The sequence below is a fragment of the Coturnix japonica genome, chromosome 2 (genome assembly GCF_054131305.1).
Source record: "Coturnix japonica strain WE chromosome 2, WE-NBRP24, whole genome shotgun sequence".
NCBI lineage: Eukaryota > Metazoa > Chordata > Aves > Galliformes > Phasianidae > Coturnix > Coturnix japonica.
In genome coordinates this window covers 70330199-70350495 of record NC_140664.1, presented here as the reverse complement: position 1 = coordinate 70350495, position 20297 = coordinate 70330199, and the positions used below count along the sequence as shown (strand labels likewise).

At 42.8% G+C, this 20297-nt stretch overlaps 1 protein-coding gene across 3 annotated transcripts in view; it reads left to right on the top strand.

Annotated features, from left to right (window-relative positions):
• RNF144B (ring finger protein 144B) overlaps positions 1-3312 on the top strand; it is a 73845-nt gene extending 70533 nt beyond the window's left edge. For all 3 annotated transcript variants that reach the window (XM_015854748.3, XM_015854746.3, XM_085540155.1), the window contains exons 7-8: positions 1685-1774; positions 1960-3312. In XM_015854748.3, coding sequence (XP_015710234.2) covers positions 1685-1774; positions 1960-2100 — 231 coding nt within the window. In that variant the 3' untranslated portion in view covers positions 2101-3312. The remainder of the gene's footprint in view (positions 1-1684; positions 1775-1959) is intronic.
• Positions 3313-20297: the final 16985 nt, after the last annotated feature.

Genomic DNA, 20297 nt, shown 5'->3' with positions numbered 1-20297 from the left:
CATGCAAAGTTTTCCACCAATCTAGGAATTCCAGTTCTAGGAATAACTTGGCTTATTTCAGATGCTAATTCCATTCCTTTTTTTCATCCAGTGCTTTTATTTATTTCAACATTCTTTTTTTTCGTGAAGGATTATAGCCATATCCAGAGGTCCCATGGTAGTTCTTTGAGGGAAATGAGATGTACTGGTTACTTTCTGGAAGCTGATTACAGCATTACCTTTCTCCAGTGTCTCCTTTCAGTGCAGTAGCTACTAATCTTTTGGATGAGAGTAAGATAGATAAATTCTTCTACCTTCTCCAACCACATGGTGCACAGCCTGTCCAAAAAGGGTATGGTATGATACTGGGAAAAGACAGTTTCATGGGAAGACCTATTAAGAGCTCACATCAATTAGGTCTTCAAGTCCATCTCTAGTGCTGTGTTCATTGAAGAGAATGATTGGTTAGTTGACTTGACAATACAGCTGTTGGATTATGGATGTGGGTTATGTAATGCAAGCAACTAGTTGTTTCGCAAATGATACCAGCTAGTTTCAGCTTTTGTGGACCTCTATCTTTCTAACAGGATTAAGAGTACAAGAACTAATGAACTCTGGTGCATGAGTTTCTCTTTTTTGCACAGCCATTAGTAACAAATGCAGGAGTGTGAAAGTAATTTTTCCAGCACATGAAATAAAATGTTGAAAGATGCACAGCTTTTCTTCTTCTTTCTTGTACTCCACATACAGCAAACAATGAGTCTTCCTCATTCTTCAATCTTTGTTTTCTCAGAATGCATGTTTAACTTAACATCATGCCCTATTTTCAGATGTGGGAGTGCACTTTTTTAACATCTGTCTTCTGGCTTGCCTCAGAGTACATACAGTACACAGTGATTGCTTAACACCATGCTGAGCTGGAATACCTTCATATTCTGAGTTTCAGTGGAGATGTCCTCACTAAGTTTTAGCCTGTTCTAGAGGAAAAGGAAAAAAAAAAAAAAAGAACTGTAGCTATGTGGTTCAACTACAGTTTTTCTAAATGAGCAAGGTTACAGGAATGCCACGTTTAGATGTAGCTAACAGCTGCAGAGCAGAAGAGTAAGGCTGAAGAGTGAAAGAGGAGACAGAATCATGTTACATTGCAGCTGGCAAGGGGAGAGTGATGTGGAGCATTTGTCACATTCTGAATTAAGAGCGGATAATCTACAATTGCTGGGAAAAGAATAAAGAAATGCTCATTTCCTTTCCCCCCCCCCCCCCTTTTCATAATTATTTTCTTGTTAAGCCTATGAAGAAAATGACCACAAAGTGCAGGGGTAGCAGAACAGAAGGTGGAAGTATCTCAGGAGATAATACCTGAGATTGCAAACTTCCTGAAATATCTTCTTTAGAAGCCCCCTTAGCATCACCAAATAACAGACTATGTAGCTGTGAAACAAGTGCAGTGCATATACTTAATATTTTTTAAAAGCATGTGAAGGGAAGGAGCTGTACAATAGCTTGGGTCCTAAATATGCCGCACTGTTTGGAACAGCAAGATGTTTCTGTGGATGAATATTTGGAAGACAGATGAATTTGCCTGTCAGCAGCTGGTAGTTTCATGGCAGTGTCAGTAAAGTTGTATTTCCAGTCCAGTTCCCAGACTGTAACCTCCTCTTAACAGCTTCTTCTTCTTTTTTTTTATGTTTGTTTTTGTTTTTAGAATGACATCTTCTTAAGGCATTACGACAAAGGCCCTTGCAGAAACAAGCTAGGCCACTCGCGTGCTTCGGTGATGTGGAACAGGACGCAGGTGTGTTCCTAGTCAGCTAAGCAGAACAATCATGCATGTGTGAAGCAAAGAGATTTTACCCTTCAGCAAAGAACCAAGATTGCTTTCATGCTTTCATTTTTTAGCTTATTCTGTGCTTATGCATGCACATGCATTTTATTTTTCGCGTTAGATAAATATGTGTTTTTCCCCACTGTGTCTTGCAGGTTGTAGGGATCCTCGTTGGACTAGGTATCATAGCATTGGTGACCTCTCCCTTGCTGCTTGTGGCATCTCCATGCATCATCTGCTGCATTTGCAAATCTTGCCGAAGCAAAAAGAAAAAACACAGCCTACCTACAACCTAAAAGTCTGTGTCAGTTTGAGCTTGTATCTGTACAGTATGCATTTGTGAGAAAGCACAACGGTTGGATTTTGATGCCATAGCATCAAATAATGGTCCCCTTTTTTCTTTTTTTTTCTTTTTTTTTTTTGGCCAATTTTTGGGATAAGTGCCTATTCTTTACAGGCTACTCTATCGGTAACAAGTCACAGAGTGGAAAAAGCCTAGATAATTGTACAGTACATATGGCATAGGTTTTGCTTTCAAAAAGAAAAACATAATACTGTTCAGTAGTTCATATGCTCAAATATGAGCCACCTCTTGAGGCTGCTAGAACTTTACCATCTTCTGTCAGCCACACGTGAATCAATTCTTCAGTATTTATTTGCTTTTGCAGGCCCAGTTGTTACTGTCACACTTGCTGTTGGTTCTTGGTGAAAGTCTCCAAATTTTTTTAGTACATTTTAAAATGGGAAGCGGGGAGGCTTGACGTTCTTCTGTCTGCCAGCTCATCCCATTAGAGGTAACAAACCTCTAAAAAAATTTTTATTTGACAGTTTTCTGTCAACTGGCAACCATGGCATTTCTTTCAGCACTGAAATCAGCACTGATTCCAGTGACAATTAGAAACCAACAAAACTATTTTGAAGATGGAGCTGTCTTTTAAGAGGCTGGACTAGCCTGAGAAAGCTGTATTTATTTCAGATCAGACATGATGCCGTATCTACTTTGAAATATTAGGAGTATGCATATTCCCCTGGACGTGCCTTTTGTGAGTAACTCACCATGAATCTAATAATTTAAGAAAGGCAGTGACGCAGCTCCTATTCTGTGCAGTACTGGGATCTTGGTTGTGTGTGTATACAGTGACCTCAAGTCTGTGGATGTACCAAGTGCATAATGCATGATTTATTTTCTAGGCTGTCAGTATATTTTTTCAACAGCTTACATGGGATTGCAGCAAGAACCTTGTGATGTTACTCAGAACAGGATAAGCAAAACCCTATCTTGGACCTTCTGGACCTGCTGATGTAAATACTTGAGAAATGCTGTGTAACTGTCAATCCACAGGTGGATATTTCTTCTATCCTGCTCAAGGTTAACGAACTGTTACATATCATTTTTAGTTATTCTGAATCTGTCATTTAATACAGCCTTCATTTTCATTTGGTGCCTCACTGTCAAACTGATTGAGACCCTACTATCAGTTACACCTATATAAATTCACTGAAACCTCCCTGAAGAGCTGAAGTTATTTCAGGCTTACTCAGGAGTAGCTGAGATCAGAGTCTGCTCCTCTGAGTTTATTTCCTTAATGGCTGGTGCTCTTCATAACCCTGGCCAGCGGCGGCTTTTGTTCTGGGCTCCCAGTACATTTTATATCTGTGGGAACTGATACGAGTTTGCACTATGTAATCAGTTGTAATTCCAAACCCCTTGTGATAAGGGCTGCAATATTTAAATGAGATGCTCGGCCTGAGCACTGTCTCAGGCTCTTCCTCCTCTTGTCTACCCTCCTGCGTGTACACGGTGCAAGGCACCAGAAGAATGTTGTGAAGAGCATCTCTTCTGTTGCATTTGGCTGAACCTCAGGAACTTTGCCGTCTTGGCAGTTGTAAATGTGACCTTTCTTTGTTTAACGTCGCCCTCTGGTTCCTGTAACAGAAGTGGTAGATATTCTTATTTTAAGAAAGTACAGTCTGTTGAGCAGACTAGCATGGACAAAGGCCTTAAATGATATTGTCTGTTTTACTTTTACATTGATTTATTGTATAAATGCTGTCTGTTTGTTGTTTTTTTTTTTACCAGTGGCGGTGCTTGCCAGTTGGAAAGGCTGTATTTATTCTCCATCCATAGCCTCTAAAAGAAGCAGAAAGATAGTCAGTTCATTTTAAATGTAAAGTGCAATGCAGGCAACTATGATTTATAATAAGCAGAGAATGTTTTTAATATGTTTTTTGGGTTTTTTTTTTTTTGTTTCTTTACTTTTTTTTTTTTTTTTTGAAGAATAGTGATGGTTGTGCTTGGGGGCAGTTATGGCATATTAAAGTACCCAGCCCTTGGCTTTGCACTATTTTTCTACCAATGTTTTTATGGCACTGCTGTCATTTTCAGCTTATTTATGAACTTGCGATTAAGAGTCTTACTATAAGAAAGCCTCAAGAACAAAGGTATAAGAGCTGTACAGTCTCACTGACCATAATCAGCATTGTGAAGTACTGATAACCTTTGCATGTTGAACTTTGTTGTTTTTTCATGCTTTATGATCATATTTCTGCTAGCCGGCTTCTTTCTTTGCCCGCTTCCTCTTTCTCTTGCAGATGCTCAATGGAATGAATGTTTCTTCTGATTTTTCACTAATATTGCCCCATCAATGAAATTATTGAGTTCTTCCCTCTGTTAAAGGAATGCAACTGGGGGCAGTGTCTTGCCTGGAATACACAATCAGACATAAGTTGGCTGCTTACAGGTTCCACCTCTTTTAGCTCTTTAGGAACTGTCTAAAGATAATGCAGTCCTGTCCATAGAGTGGCAATTGAGACTCCTACTAAAGAGCAGAGGTAAAATGTGCCTTTTCCACATTCAGTTTCTATTACATGTGCCAGTTTAGATGTCTAGTGGGGTTACCAAGAAAAATTCAGTATCCAGGTGTTAGGACAACTTAAGAGCCAGAATGCAAGTCCAGGCACCAAAGTAGCAGATTAATAGCAGTGGCCAGATTTTAGTAAAACTCCACAAAAACTGGATAAAGAAACACGAACTACAGGTGCACTTTGGCTGTGTAGATAGAGCAAATTGACAAAGAACAAAGCTCTAGAAATACTTCCAAGCTTGAGCTAGAAATCTTAGGAGGATTATTTTACTTAAAAGGCTTTGCACAGTGCATTGTGTATCCTCACTTTTCATTGTGTAGTGTTTCCTGAGTATGTGCTTTAAGTCAACAGTGACTATATTAGCTTGTAAGGATTCACTGACAGCTGTGCAGAAGTTCTGGGAGCAGTAGGGCCCTTTCCATTGGTTTTCCAGTAGATAAATATTTTGCACCAAATCATAATACTTACGAGGTTTCCAAAGAACTACATTAGCAAGAGACTTTTTACAGTGGTTTTTTTTTGTTTTTTTTTTTTTTAATTTATTTCAAAAAACAAAAATTATAAGAGAAATCATAGAATTGTGGAATGGCTTTTGTTGGAGGGGACTTTAATCATCATCTAGTTCCAGCCCCTCTGCCACAGGCAGGGTTATTGGCCACCAGTTCAGGCTGCTGAGGACCCATCCAACCTGGTCTTGAATGCCTTGAGGGATGGGGTACCCACAGCTTCTCTGGGCAGCCTGTGCCGGTGCCTCACCACCCTCTGATAAAAGAATTTCTTCCTAACATCTAACCTATATCTCCCCTCTTTTAGTTAAACACCATTCCTCCTTGTTTTATGACTGTCAAACCATGTAAAAAAGTTGGTCCCCCTCCTGCTTGTAAGCTCCCTCCAAGTACTGGAAAGCAGCGATGTCTCCCTGGAGCCTTTTCTTCTCCAAGCTAAACAAGCTCAACTCTTTCAACTTTTCTTCATAAGAGAGGTGCTCCAGCCCCTCCGATCATCTTCATGGCTTTCCTCTGGGCTTGATCCAGCACCTCTATGTCTTTCTTTTTCTGGGATCCTCAGGCTTGGACACAGTACTTCAGATGGGGCCTCACAAGGACCAAGTAGAGGTGGGAGAATCACCTCCCTCTCCCTTCTTCCACCACTCTTTTGATGCAGCCCAGGATATAGCTGGCCTTCTAAGCTGCAAGAGCACACTGCTGGCTCATGTCCACCTTCGTGACGTTTTCCCTTTTCCGATCACCAGGGACTCTGACTGACAGCCACAATTTTTAAAATGTATATGAAGATCAACTTGGCAGCCACATCAGACAGTTCCTTTAGAACCCTGGGATGCATGTCATCAGTCTCCATTGATTTGTACCAATTCCACCTCATGAGATAGTCTCAGACTTTCTCTGCTCTTACACTGGGATTGATTTTGCTCCTTCGATCTGCACTTAGAATTTCCAGGACACAAGAGGTTTGAGGCAAAGTACCTCAGCCTTCTTTTCCATGTCTGAGGAGGCAAAAAAATAAAGTAAAATAAAGAGATAATTGTTTTATAAGAAACTTACTCCAAACATGGCAAATAGTAACTAAAAAAAACAGATAGAGGAGGAAGGGCTCTAGCTGCTTTTGGCTCTGCTAAATCAATGTAAGTCCATCCTCTTGGACTCTTTCTATGAGACATGGTGCATGTTACTGCCACCTTCCCACTCGCTACCCTTACCATCCATCATTCTTCCTTCTGGCTGGGGTCTCATGTGTGGTTAGCTCACAGGGGAGAGAGCTCAAAGCTGGATGCTGAGTAAGACCTGGGATCTGCAGTATATATGCAGCCTGGCCTGGCTCCATCACCTAAAGCAAATGCTTCTCATGCTATAACATAAGCACTTCTCTGCACTATTTGTTGTATTACTGTAGAGCGATGGGAGATGGTCAATGCGGGCATTCAATAGTTGATTATTTTTCAGTGGTGCATGGGGTTACTTAACTCTAAGAAGAACGTGAAGGGTTACAGTAACTTGTGTTTGTACAGTGTTTTTGCGATGCTAAGTGGTAGGTACTGTTACCTGTCCAGTAAGATAGCACAAAGTATAAGTCCAAAGAAAAGTTTAAAGTACACGTGATTTTTACTTGAATAAACTAAGAGAAACTGGACGCTATCCTCATATTTGTTTGGAGATATGCAAGTGGCAATCAACTCCATTTCCCCAAATTAACAGCAAAACAAACTTTCAGCTCTCTGTTCCGTGGTACTGCAGCAGTCAGTTGTGTTGCAGTGCCTGCTGCTTTAAAGGTCTGAAATCGGTTTTGCGCCGTGTTTTCCTTTTCACAGTCACTTCTTTCTTCCTCAGACAGATTCCCTTTAGGATCCTATTTTTCATACCCTGTCTCAGGCCAAAGATTTTTAGAGTGAAATTAGTAGATTTCTTTATGTGAGAATAAAAGCCTTCTGACAATTTTCTCACAGATTTTATTAAGAAATTTGATGCTGAGGTAATGACCAAAGATAGAAAATGCCAGCTTGGCTTGTTTAGAAAAACTCATTTAAACTTGAGAGGTTGTCTTGGAATACGTAAATAAGGACTGCTTTGTTAGAGTCCTATAACTTTTGAGCTTCTTGTTTCTAGGAAATATGCTGTGGGGAAAAAAAATCATAGAATCATAGAATAACAATGTTGGAAAGGACCTATAAGATCATCTAGTCCAGCCATCCTCCCCTTACCATACCTACCTATAGAAAACCCCTAAACCATATCTCCTAGCTCCCTATCCAGACACTAAATCACTGCCTATATATATGTTTTGATTATAAACATCAAAGAAAGATTCTCTTGTAGGCATTTAACACCTGTCCCCATCCCCCTAGAACCTTTCTAGAGTAAACGTGTACAGTAAGATCATTTGAAATACGCAATAGAACTGATTAACAGTGTTCTAGCCATACAGCAGTAGTAAGATATCTCTCACATGTGCCCTAATTTTTGTTGGGGATGCAATGAAAACGCAAAGATTACCTTTCCCAAAATGATGAGAATTGATTCTTCTGCAGTCTGCCGGAAGGGGTACTTACCGCTAAGATTGTGAAAACCTTCCATGTCTTATTTTCTTTGTCTTCTTGTTAGTTAAGTAATGCAGCGAGAACATAATGCTTTTGCAGAACAAGAATCCCGAAGGTCTGTTTTGTCGCTACGCTCAGTTATGCAGATCCGGTGCATTTTTGAAAATTCATTATTTATTATAATTCATGCATAATTTATATTTTGTAATTATAAAATACAGCTTTTGAGGGATATGATACATTTTACCATATGACACATTTATTTTAGATGCATTCAGATTGGAAAGCTTTCCTCTTTTTCCTGGGGAGAAGGTTGTTGTGTTCCTGGCAAGGTAAATTCCTATGGTTTGTTGCAGTCCACAGCATATGTTTTGTGCTATGTTTTACTTGTGCTTTGTTATGTTTTGTTATGATCTCTCAAGTTAGTTCTATGTATCAAGCAAATACTATGGTTAGGAAAAGTATTTTCCTAGCAACACATTTTAGTGACTGCCACAATTTGGACTATACAAGATGATGATGATTGTCAAGATCCACCAGCTTTTTAGAGGATGTGACCTCATTCTTTCCCTTTCTCTTACCCCTTCTGCCCAGGGAGGTTTCTCTTTACCTAGCTGAAAATTAGGGATTTCTGTCATTAGTCTGTGCCTTCTGGATGTGCAGGCTGGAGCAGCTGCTTCTGGTGGCTACATGCTGGAAGCTGCCAGACAGGTTGAATGTGCAGTGCTGCAGGGTACATCCAGTATGTTTTTTACTATTCAGGAAGGCACCTGGTATCTTGCAGCGTGCTGTGACGTGTAGCACATGTGGCTGGTGGAAGAGGGACTTTGTCCAAGTGGCTTCAGGAGTGCCACCAGCTGTAGTGCACCAGCTGTAGGACACATGGTGCTGAGCTGCTGTGGCACTGCAGCTGTGATGCTGGGCCATGTCACCATGCATATGTGTCTCTTGGAGTGTTGTCAGGGCCGCTGTCATCTCTACCTAACCCCACACTCCCCGCATTCCACAGCAAACCTCTGTTCCTTCAGTTTTCCACAATCTGCTACTTGCCTGTTTCTGTTTCAGATAAACCTCAGTTCAGATGAGTTATTTGGGGCTGTTCTGGTCTAAGCGTTCATTCTGCCTAAGGTCTAGAAAGAAAAGAGAACTGCTGTATACCCTGTTAATCTCAGCATCAGGGGCACCAAGTGTCATTTTGTGAGAGCTCTTCATCTGCCACAAGGTTGCATATTTTTGAGGGGGGGGAAAAATGTGCTTTTTTGTTTTGTTTTTAAAGTGTACTTTGAGGTGCCTGAGCCCAGCACCAAGACATGGTCCTGAGCACAGCCTGGACTGGCAGCAGTTGCAGACCCTGCTGGGTGGCAGCGCTGGGCTCAGCCCAGCTGTGGTCTCCCAGTCCTTGCTGGCCAGGAGCAGGACACAGGGCTTTTATTGCTGTGCTGGGCAGATGGTATGGAAGGGAATGATTTTATTGCAACAGGAGGAAGCAAGTCCCTCTGCAGAGGGCCAGCCCCTGCTGTTCAGAGGGACTCGTCTCCTGAGCTGCGCTGCACAAGGGTGAAATCCTCTTCAGAGTGTAGAGGTAGTTTACCTGGTACTCGGTCAAGCTTATGTTTTATTTATCTGGGTTTCTTCCTTTCTGTCAGGTAATACACTTTCTTCACCACTCTTATCCTGGTGAAGGGCAATAGGGTTTGATCTTTGTAAGATTTGTTAAAATATTTTTGTGTTTATAAGAAAACTGACGTATAAAGAAACAAGCGCTTTTGTAAGATTTTGTTGTATGATTCAGCATTTAAACATTTTACAGATGCAATTTTTTGCACTCTCTCCGCATACATTCATAAAAGTATATATTTATTTTCTGTCTTTGAGGTTTACTTTGTTGGTTTTGTTTTGTTTTTTTTCTTCTAATGTTACAAAATGCAATATGTGCAACATTAAATAACAGTGAAAAACATAACATTTTGTTGTGATTCTCTAGTAAACTGTCTTCAAAAAGATGAACAACTGGTTAAAAAACAAAACAACTATGGGAACAATTCAAACATATCTGGGGTGCTTACTGGAAATGTGGAGGATAAAAGGGGCTGGAATAGTTGGATGTTAAATCTTGACTCTTATCTACTTTCTGAAAAATGAATGAAATCAAACTGCATGCAGTACCTCCCCTGGGCTCCTTCACAACCTTTGAGATTTGTGCTCATCCATTTACAGAGACTGGGATGATCTCTGGCATAGCTCCCTCATGCTGCTGCAGTTTCCCCTCTTCAGATGGGGTATGGGATCCCTGTAAACCCAGCCCCATGCACACCAGTGGGGACCACAGCATGGGGTGTACCAGGCTGTGGGCAAGGGACTTATAGGAGGCTGTAGGATGCCAAGTCTGCTGCTTCCAAGCCCCTTTCTCATCTTTGTCCTCCCTCAGTCCAGCCTGTCCTTGTGGAAGATCAAGGTTTTGTGGTTTGTGTTGCCAAAGGATATAATGAAGCATTACAAAGCCATGTAATTCCAGGTAAACACGCTCCTCAGTTTTCTCACACACCCATATCCTACTGTGTTTATAGGGGACAATCACAACTATGTTCTTGAGCATCAAATATTAACGTGATGTTTACTACTATTTCTACCTTAGCTAAAATTACTCAGCACCCAGAGACAGGATTTTCCAGCTGAGTGACACACCCTTGAAAACCCAGCATGCAACATGAGGAGCTTTTCACCTCAGCAGATTATCTGATAGATCTGGAGAGTTTGGGCTTAGGGGACACATGTTTTGATTATGAGGGTTGAGGGGAACGATGGAGAAGGCTGTTTTTCCCTGTCATTGCCTTTGTAACCATGTCACCATTGTCACCCACTGCTTAAAGTTTCAGTCACACCCAGGCATACCCACCAGTTTGCTGAGGGTAAATTCAGCACCAATATTTTTCTATTTAAGTGCACTCATTTTTATTGACTTATTTTTTCAGGCTTTAGTTCTGTTCTGTCAGTGTGCAACTATGCAGTGGCAGCACATCAGTCCATACAGTAACACACCTGACAAGCTGCAGCAGAGTGAATACTTCCAGCACAGCAGTTTTCCATCAGAGGAGCCTGCTGATGATAGAATAACCAATATTGAGGTGGGAATGTATAAATTCCATCAAACTCAGGGTAGAAAACAGCCGTTGGCATCCCATGTACCTGGTGCTCTGCCAGCTACCAGCTGCCAATGGTGGGCAAGCTGCCTGGCTCCCCACCTGGAGGACAAGTGAGCTGCTGGGTCTTCACCTGCCAGCTTGGGGCAAAAAACATTTTCCATGAAAAATTCAACATTTCTAAATTTTTCTCCTATTGTTAAAATTCCAGATTGAACCAGAATGAGCAATTTTCAGCTGGAAAGAAATTGCAGACATGTAGATGTGGTCACACTTCCTTCCATGCACATATGTTCTTCAATAGAAACAAGAACTAACTACCACATTCAATTCGCTTACGATTCATTCACTTACCATGTGCACAGGGAACTGACACTTACCATTACTCCTTCCAAACCAAATATCTTCTGACCAGCTTTGGAGAGAAAAGAAGAAAGAAAATGTGTGTCTTCAAATTTGGTTTGTTCCATATTTCAACATGTCATCTGATGGATATCTGATGGGCAAACAACATGGTGACCTGCAAGCAATCCAGGAGACTCCTGGAGTGCATTGACAATAACTTTCTAGTTCATTTACAGAACAGACCTACAAGAGGTGAAGCGTTGCTGGACCTGGCACTCACCAATGTAGAAAAAAATCATAAAAGAGATTAAAATTAGAGGCAACCGGGGCTGAAGCAGCCATACTGCGGTCATGTTCATGATCTCGAGGAATGTGGGCCTAGCAAAGTGTGGGGTCAGGACCCAGAACTTTAGGAGAGCAAATTTCAGACTGCTTGAAGTATTGTTGGAAAACCAAGGTGCAGATGAAATTGAACTTGGTGAGGGATGTGAAAAACAACAAGAAGGGGTTTTTTTAGATACATTTGTTAGAAGAAACTGGCAAATGAGAGTGTGCCTCTGAAAAGAGGGAGTTGACCTCCTCAGATATGGAGATGTCTGAGGTACTTAATGAATTCTTTGCTTCAGTATTCATGGATGGTTAGGTATTCCTACACTTCTTGTGTCCTGAAAATTCTAAGCAAGGGTCAGGAAAGCAATATCACTCCCAGTGTAACAGCAGATCATGTTTGAGACCATCTCATGAGGCTGAATGTGTACAAGTCTATGGGGCCCAGTGACATATATCCCAGGGCTCTGAAGGAACTGGCTGATGTGGTTGCCAAGTCAATATCCATATATACATATAAAAAACTGTGACTGTCTGGCAAAGTCCCCAGTGACTGGAAAAGGGGAAACATCACTTCCATATTCAAGAAAGGAGAAAAGAAAGCATGGGGAACTGCAGACGGGTGAGTGTCAAGTCTGTGCCCGGGAAGATCATGGAGTGGATCCTCCTGGGAAGGATGTTAAGGCACATGTGGAACAAGGTGGTGATCTAAGACAGCCATCATAGCTTCACCAAGGACAGATTGTGCCTGACAAATCTGGTGGCCTCCTATGATAGAATGACAGCATCAGTGGACAGAGGAAGGGCAATCGATGTAATCTACCTGGACTTGTGCAAGGACTTTGACATAATTCCAAGCCACATCCTTGTCTCTAAATTGGAGAGAGGTGAATTTGAAGGTTAGGATATTAGATGGATAAAAAATTATTTGGATTAGTTGGAAGGTTGTAGACATGGTATTGTTGTCAATGGTTTTATGTCCAGGTGGAGGCTGGTCATGAGTGGTGTTCCCCAGAGGTCTATCTTGGGACCAGTGCTCTTTAACATCTTTATCAGTGACATAGACAGTGGGTTCAAGTGTACCCTCAGCAAGTTGTCTGATGACACCAAGCTGAGTGGTACAGTTGACAACAGAAGGGAGAGATACCATCCAGAGGGACACGGGCACATTCAAAACTGGGCACAGAAGAACCTAATGAGGTTTAACAAGGCTGAGTGCAAATTGTTGCACTTGGGTCAAGGCAAACCCAGATATGAGGAGAAGAACTCACTGACAGCAGCTCTGAGGAGAAGGACTTGGGATTCCTGGTGGCGATAAGCTGGACATGAGCCAGCAGTGTGCTCTTGTAGTTTAGAAGGCCAGCTATATCCTGGGCTGCATCAAAAAATGGGGAGCAAGACGGAGGGGGTGATTGTACCCCTCTACTCTGCCCTTGTGAGGCCCCATCAGGACTACTGTGTTCAGGCATGGGGCCCTCATTACAGGAAGGATGCAGAGTTGTTGGAGTGTGTCCAAAGTATGGCCACAGAGATGATCAAAGGTTTCTCACAATCATTTTTGTCACTCTTCCTAACTGAGGGCAGCCTCAGGCCTGGGTCTATGGCTATGCCTCATGCTTCATGTTCACGTGCTTCCCAGGGTGACCAGTATGCACTGGGGCAGGCCTGGGTCCATGTGTGGCCTGGTAACTCTGCAGGAGATAAGCTCTGTATGGTAGTGGGCACTGAGAATGATGCCACCCAAGGCAGGGGGCTGGTGGTGCCTCTCCCTTTCTATGCACTGTATGTCTTCTCGTGGTCCCATGCTGGCATATTTTGGACACCTCTGATGTATGACCAGGACCTGAATTATGGTCTAAAGAGATGATGGTGGCTTTGCCATCTCTGTGTTCTGAGATTTCACTTTTCCTCCTCTGGGAAGGCAACTGTCCAAGGCTCAGGGATTTGTATGGGTGTATATCTGTGTTTTTCATTAAGCTGATATCACATGGGAAGTGTTGGCGCCAGGGGCAGTCAGAACTACTTAGCTTTGGCACTGAGGTATTATTATAAAACCCATTATTCACAAGCTATCATTATGCAATCACAGATAATGACTGTTATATAAATGATACTGTATTATCTATCTATTTATTTATGTGCAAGTTATGACCTAAAAGCACCTGAGATCATAGAATCTTAGGGGGTTGGAAAGAACCTCTGGAGACCATCAATTCCAGTCCCTCTGCTTAAGCAGGTTCCCTGCAGAAGGTCATACAGGAAAGTGTCCAGACACAATGACCAGTTTCTTCCCAGAAATGATTATGTTTCAACACGTGCCAGAGTAAAATACAGAGCAACTATCCATGCTGTAGAGAAGTGAAGCAATGTTAAGGTGCTGGGCTGCGGGGGTCATTGCTTTGCTTGGGGAAGATGAAGGCCGCCATTTCATTAAGAAGCTCTGGGGCCAAGGTACAATGGGGTGCAGTCTGGGGGCTTCTTGTGCAGGGGTCCCAGTGCTGATGGAAAGACACCTTTATAGCATGTGGAGCGCTTAAAAAACAATGCCAGAGATTTGACTTGTACCTCTAATGAGTCTGCTAGTCTGTCTCAAGCCCCATCAGTGTCGGTGCAAGTGGTGCTCCATCACTTCAGCTTCCCAGAAGCGATGAAATCATCTGAGTTGCCGTGCAGTGAGAGATACTTGGCTGCTGGCTTGGCTCACTGCTCTGCTTCTACAGGAAGGATTCCATGGGTGGACAGACAGAGCAGAGACCGGGAATTAAAGAGCAGATTATTGTAATTGTCTGATTCATAAAAGGAAAAAAATTAAAAAAAATTAAAAAAATAAAGAGGGGAAAAAAAAAAGTAAGTGTGGAATAGTGGCCAGCTGATTTCACAGAGTGCTGTGGCTGTTATTCCTTGAATGTTGCCCAGACTCTGCTGGGACAGAGTTGTGTGGGCTCACTGATGGACTCTGCCTCTGCTTGTGGACCTGGAGGAATTTCTGGATTTTGAAGATGGGTGTTAGTGCCTCACATTAGGGTCTGGCAGACCTTGTTCACCACAGCATTACCCCCCAGTTGTCACCAAATGGGACAGGCATGAGACAGGCACACCATCCCTGTAGGTGGCTGGTGTGCCCGTTGTTCCCCACGGCCACAGGCACTAAGGCATACAGGTGCAGGGCAGGGCAGTGCAGCCCTGGCAACAAAGCAGCTGGTTGCAGGTGGGTTACATTCTCCAGATGCCTTACCTCCTGATGTGTTCAAACATGGCTCAGGTTGCTGGGGTGATGCAACATCACATCTTGCGCTTAGGTAGGTTTAGGTTGGACATTAAGAAACACTTCTTTACAGAAAAGGTAGTTAAACACTGGAATAAGCTCCCCAGGGAGGTGGTTGAGTCACCGTCCCTGGATGTGTTTAAGACCAGTTTGGATGCAGTGCTCAGAAATATGATTTAGCAGAGGGCTGTTAGAGTTAGGGTACTATGGTTAGGCTGCGGTTGGACTTGATGATCTTTGAGGTCTTTTCCAACCTGAGTAATTCTATGATTAGCTGAAATGAAAAGGCTTTTGCCATAGATTGCTGGTGTGTGAAGTTCTGCAGGAGCAAAGCAGGGGTCATTCTTTATCACTGAAGTTCAAGGAAATCTCTGAAATATTTTAGGCATCGCTGCATGGGCACTTTCACTATTACTTGCAGAAACAGAACCTTTACAAGTTTGGAAATAACCTTGCTGTCCTTTGTGCACTGAAGGGCTTTGTGGGGACTTTCCTCTGCTCCTTTCACCTTTCTGTCAGCACAGCCCAAGGTGAGGGGCAGGCTGGGAGAACTGCCTGCCAGGCATCTGCCTTCCACGCAGGGAAGACATCAAAAAACTGAAGTTACACGTTTCTTTCTGAAAATATGAATAACTTTCTTGTTGACGTGGGCTGTGAAGGGTCTAGAAATACTGATGACTTCCTGCTACAGCCCTGTGGCTGCCTCTGGATGGAGCTGGACAGATTGGTGAGGGGGAAAGCTGCTTGTTGCCAGCCAACACGGTGAGAACATCAGTATGGCTGTGCTGGGGCAAGTGGGATTAAATGCTGGGAAAAGGTCATCTGCTCCTATAAATGCAGTGATTAAAAGGAGCAGGGAAGTCTAAACAAAGGAGTGAGAAGGAAGCTAGGGCAAACAGACATGGCTGTGCAGGTTTACAGCACAAAATATGGGTCTGGCTAGATGACATCTGCATGTTTTAGCCTCTCCTGCTGTTGGTGAGGGATTTGGGAAGTGAGCATTACCGTTATGAGACAGAGAAAATAGCATTTGTGCATTTCTCTTCACTTTCCATGGCTGAGTGCAGTAAGGATATGAGATCAGTGCTTAGCACAAGCCAGTGGAGAGCAGGAGGCAGCTCTATATGCAAATATAGAGCATATGCATGTATATATGGAGAAAGAGGCTGTAATAAAAATAAGTATGTAATAAATAAAGGCTGGTAGAAGAAATAGGAGCCTCTGAATTCGTGGAGACACAAGTGCATGAGGGAAACCTCCCTGACAGGCTAGGTATGATTGGTGTTAGGAGAGAGCTGTCTAGGTGGAGGGGAAAAGACAGAGAAAGTGGTTCATGGCTGGGGATGAGAGGAGGCTGAAGGCCTTGCAAAGGGTCTGGGCTGAGGAGGCAGCAAAGCTCTGGTTGGTAACTGGGGCAAGTTTGCAGAGAGCACAGGCCCGAGAGCTCTGCCATCCTATGCTGAATGTGCGTGACCCTGCCATTCTACTTGCAGCTGAGAAAACCAGCTGCTAAAGAAATCATAGGCTGGTAGTGCAAAGATGATCCAAGAAGGTATTTTCTGCAGGAGAAACTGATTTGAGATGGGCTGGAAGCTCTTCCAGCAGTCCTCCCCAGCACCAGGGTAAATGTCTTCCCTCACTGGGAATACGAAAAAGGAGGGTGGAAGACTCCAAGGGTCTCAGGCTGGAAGTGGCCGTCAGGCTTTGAAGTGTGGGTTCTTGGTGCCATCTAGTGACTTGAGGGGGTAACTAAAAATGTCAAAAAGACGGACTCTGAACGGCGCGGCTGAATTCGCAGCAGTGGGAAAATAATCCTGAAATATCATCACGTTTGTATTCTTTGTTTCCTGCAAAACATCCGTGGGAAGCTTTGGCACTCTAAGGAAAAGTTCAGTGGGTAATTAGTCGTGAAGCATGTTTGTCACAGAATGAGGTTATTCCCAAATTAGAGACAGAATTAGAGCTGTTTTCCCTTCTGTAGTAATGCTGTTCCAGGTCAGAGCGGGCTTGCTTCACCTCTGTTTGTTCCTTTCCTCTATAGGTGTCCTTGTAATGTCCATACAGTCACGGTAAGAAACATAGGATAAAAACCGTGTAAGCCAGTTATCCCTTTAGAAAGAAAAAAGGTCTTCTCATTCTGAAGCTTTCAGGTCCTTGAAGCTGACCTAATAATAATGGAACATGAGCCATAGGATTATTTTTCTTCCCTGTGTGTGTATGTAGAGAAGAGCTAACAGTGAAAACAAATGGGACATTGGTCAGTTGTATACGTGTCTGTCACTGTGACTGGAGATATGGCCCTTCTGGCTCTGGGAATCTTATAGGATTGTGGTTCATTTTAGGTTCAAAGCTTGTATTCTTTTGACACTTTTGGGTAGAAGCTGGTGAGGATTTTCTGCAGAAAAATATATGGATCGTGGTTAGGCCAAGACTTCATCGTAACACTGGGGAGTCTGTTTACTATTTCTGAAATATTAACAGAGAATGTTTTTACCTTGAAAACAAGTTTGGGAAAGTTTCCTGGGGCTTCTTCACTTGTGCTACAGCTGTGTTCTTCTCAGAGCATGTGATAGGTATGCAAATGTTTCTTCTGTCTTTGTATATACCCTTGGCAGGAACAAACCCTTTTGCGTCCTGCTAATGCCTGCAAGCTTCTTCCCTCTGCCTCTGAACAGCAGCCTGTGAGAGCAGTGATGGAAGTGGGGTATCACAAAATAATGACTCTTTCTCCCCCTTTCTCTCAGCCTTCCTCCAGCCTGAAGCTTCCTGGGGAACACTGCAAAGTGCTGAGAGCAGAAGGCTTAGAAATACTGCAGGTATCCCATTAGCATTACTTCATCCTTCCTTGCTCCCTGACACCTCAGGGAGCTGTGATGCCAATGGTGATAAATCATGTTAGCTGCTCATGTCCTTGGGGGTGGCCGTCGTAATTACTTGGAGTGACCCCTGCTTTTAGCCATCATAAAAACCTTGCCATAATCCCAGAAGAGCTTAAATCCTTGATAGGATGTAAACTGCTGGCATCAAGGGCAGTGTGTGTAGCCAAACAGGAATACAATGCTCAAACCACTGCCCTCCAACCTGTGCATTTTTTAAATCAAGGTTAATGATCTCTTGTTAAAAAGAGAATGAAGGAGCAGTGGTCTTAAAGGTGGTGGCCGTCTTGTCATCCATTTGTAATCTTTTAAAGACTGGGAAACAACAGTGATGGTCCTCTTCATTGAATACTGTAGGTCTCCACACGGGTGACTGTGTGGGATCGAGGGGAGCTGATGCTCTGTGTGGGTGGGATGGAGTGATGACTTTGTGACAGACAGCCTAATAGGAAGGTGGTGGGGCAATTCTTCTCTCTGAAGGTGAGTCTGTCTTTGCCATAAGACTGCAGCATTTTTAAACACTGTGGAGAAGTGAAACCAGTGGGAGGCAAAGTCAAAAAGCTCCCAGAGCTTTGCAGACCACTCTCAGGTGGTATGAAGTTGCACAGCAAGCAGAGCCATCAATATTAGCAGACTCTCTCCAATAAACAGTGCACATCCACAGAGTCAAATGGCTTTCCCACCCTGAGGCAACTGTCCAGCTGGGGAACATGATGAATTCTCCACCACCTGGAGTGGAGGTAGATGCCTAAAATCATGGTGTAACTAAGCCATGAGTAGTTGGAATTAGGGCATAGCAACAGCACTATCTGCTTCAGGCTTACTAGCCAACGGTTCACAACTCTCAGATGTTGATGATGTTAGATCTCAGTGTTTGCAGTATCTTCCTCACCACTAGCAAAGCATTCAGATGTTTTACATTTCCAAAGATGATTTGTGGTACTTCTTATCTTTCCTTAGAATAGGGGCTAGAGAGCAGATCCTAGAAGAAGTCCTTGCCTTTAATCTCCATTGATATGTCCAAGAATATCAAACTGATCAACCGGTTTCAAAGATGTCCCAAAAATAATCCAAAGCTGACTCCAGCAAAGTCTGAGGCAGAGAAAGGCTGGGAGGAAGGAAAAAAAAAGGGATGATTATTTACGTATGAACCTACACTCACAGCTTTTCATTCTGTTAAGAAACAAACATGACGAACATGCAAATAAGCTTCCCAGCCAGCTGTGCCAGCGCCAAGACAGGGACTTTGAAACTCCACGTAAAACCAGTCCAAAACATCCCAGAAAACTCTTTGCTTTGCTTGTATGACAAGCAGAAGTCTCTGTGTATCCTTCAGTCTTTGGATGTTTCCATTTAAGTACACAGGTAAATTACAATCCACTGAAATTTCTTGAATTAAATGGATAGATTAAAAATAAATCAAAGAAAGAAAAGAAGAGAAAGGGAAAGGGAAAGGGAAAAAGGGAAAGGGAAAGGGAAAGGGAAAGGGAAAGGGAAAGGGAAAGGGAAAGGGAAAGGGAAAGGGAAAGGGAAAGGAAAAGGGAAAGGGAAAGAGAAAGGGAAAAGGAAAGGGAAAGGGAGAGGGAAAGGGAAAGGGAAAGGGAAAGGGAAAGGGAGAGGGAGAGGGAAAGGGAAAGGAAAGGAAACCCTGGCTTTGTCTTGAAAAGGTGCCAGGAGATAAACTGGATGAGAAAACTAAGCTAGATTGCTGAAGGGAACATCTTTGTGTCTAAATCCTAAAGCCCCAGGCTATATGTTGGATGCTAAGAAAAGAAAAATCACAAGCTTAAAGTTTCCGTCGCTTGCCTCTTATCAGTCATTCAGGTTGGAACTCCTCAAGCAGAGAGTCTGATTTAAAAGGATATAATATTTTTTTTGTTGTGCTCAGCAACCAGGGTTTAACTGAGGGCAGCCTTCCCTGGAGTTGGCAAAAGGCTCTGACCTCTAGTGGTGGGTACACATGAAAATAGATTCAGTTGTGCTAGGTGCTGGCAATAAAACGGATTTATTCCTTGCTGGAGTATTTGTGTGGCACAAAAGACAGCCACCAGCATCTGCAAACACTTGTGTGCAGTGGCTGGGTTGTGGTGGAGGTGGTGAGTGCCTGTGGGTGCAGCCCTGGCCAAACAGTACTACATGGTGCGTGTGTGTGCTGGGGCTGGACGTAGAACCAGACTGGCATCTCCTCTTTTGGCTCTGGTGCCATTCAGGTGTGCTCTGAGCACAAAGCTTGGAAAAGGCAGAGCAAGCCCAAATTGTTGTGGATTTGGACTGCAACAGGGAATCGGTTCAAATTCATCACAGTGGGAGTATCAGTTTATTGTGGGTTATTTTTGTCCGACTTGGAAAGACTCCTTCAGAGTTTATTATTTCATACCTGTGGGATCTACCTGAGCAAGCAGATCAGGGTCACTTGATTAAAAATTGTCTGTAGAAAATGTTCATATTCCAAGGCTCCTCATTTTGAAGAGTTTAAACTTTTAAACCTATTCTCACTAAAATCTAATTTTATTTATATTGTAGTTAATATTGCATGTATTCTGATTAAATATATAAATATTCCATTTCAATTAAGTTTACCTTTTATATTTATTACTAAGATGCTTGAGAAATATGGCTTTCA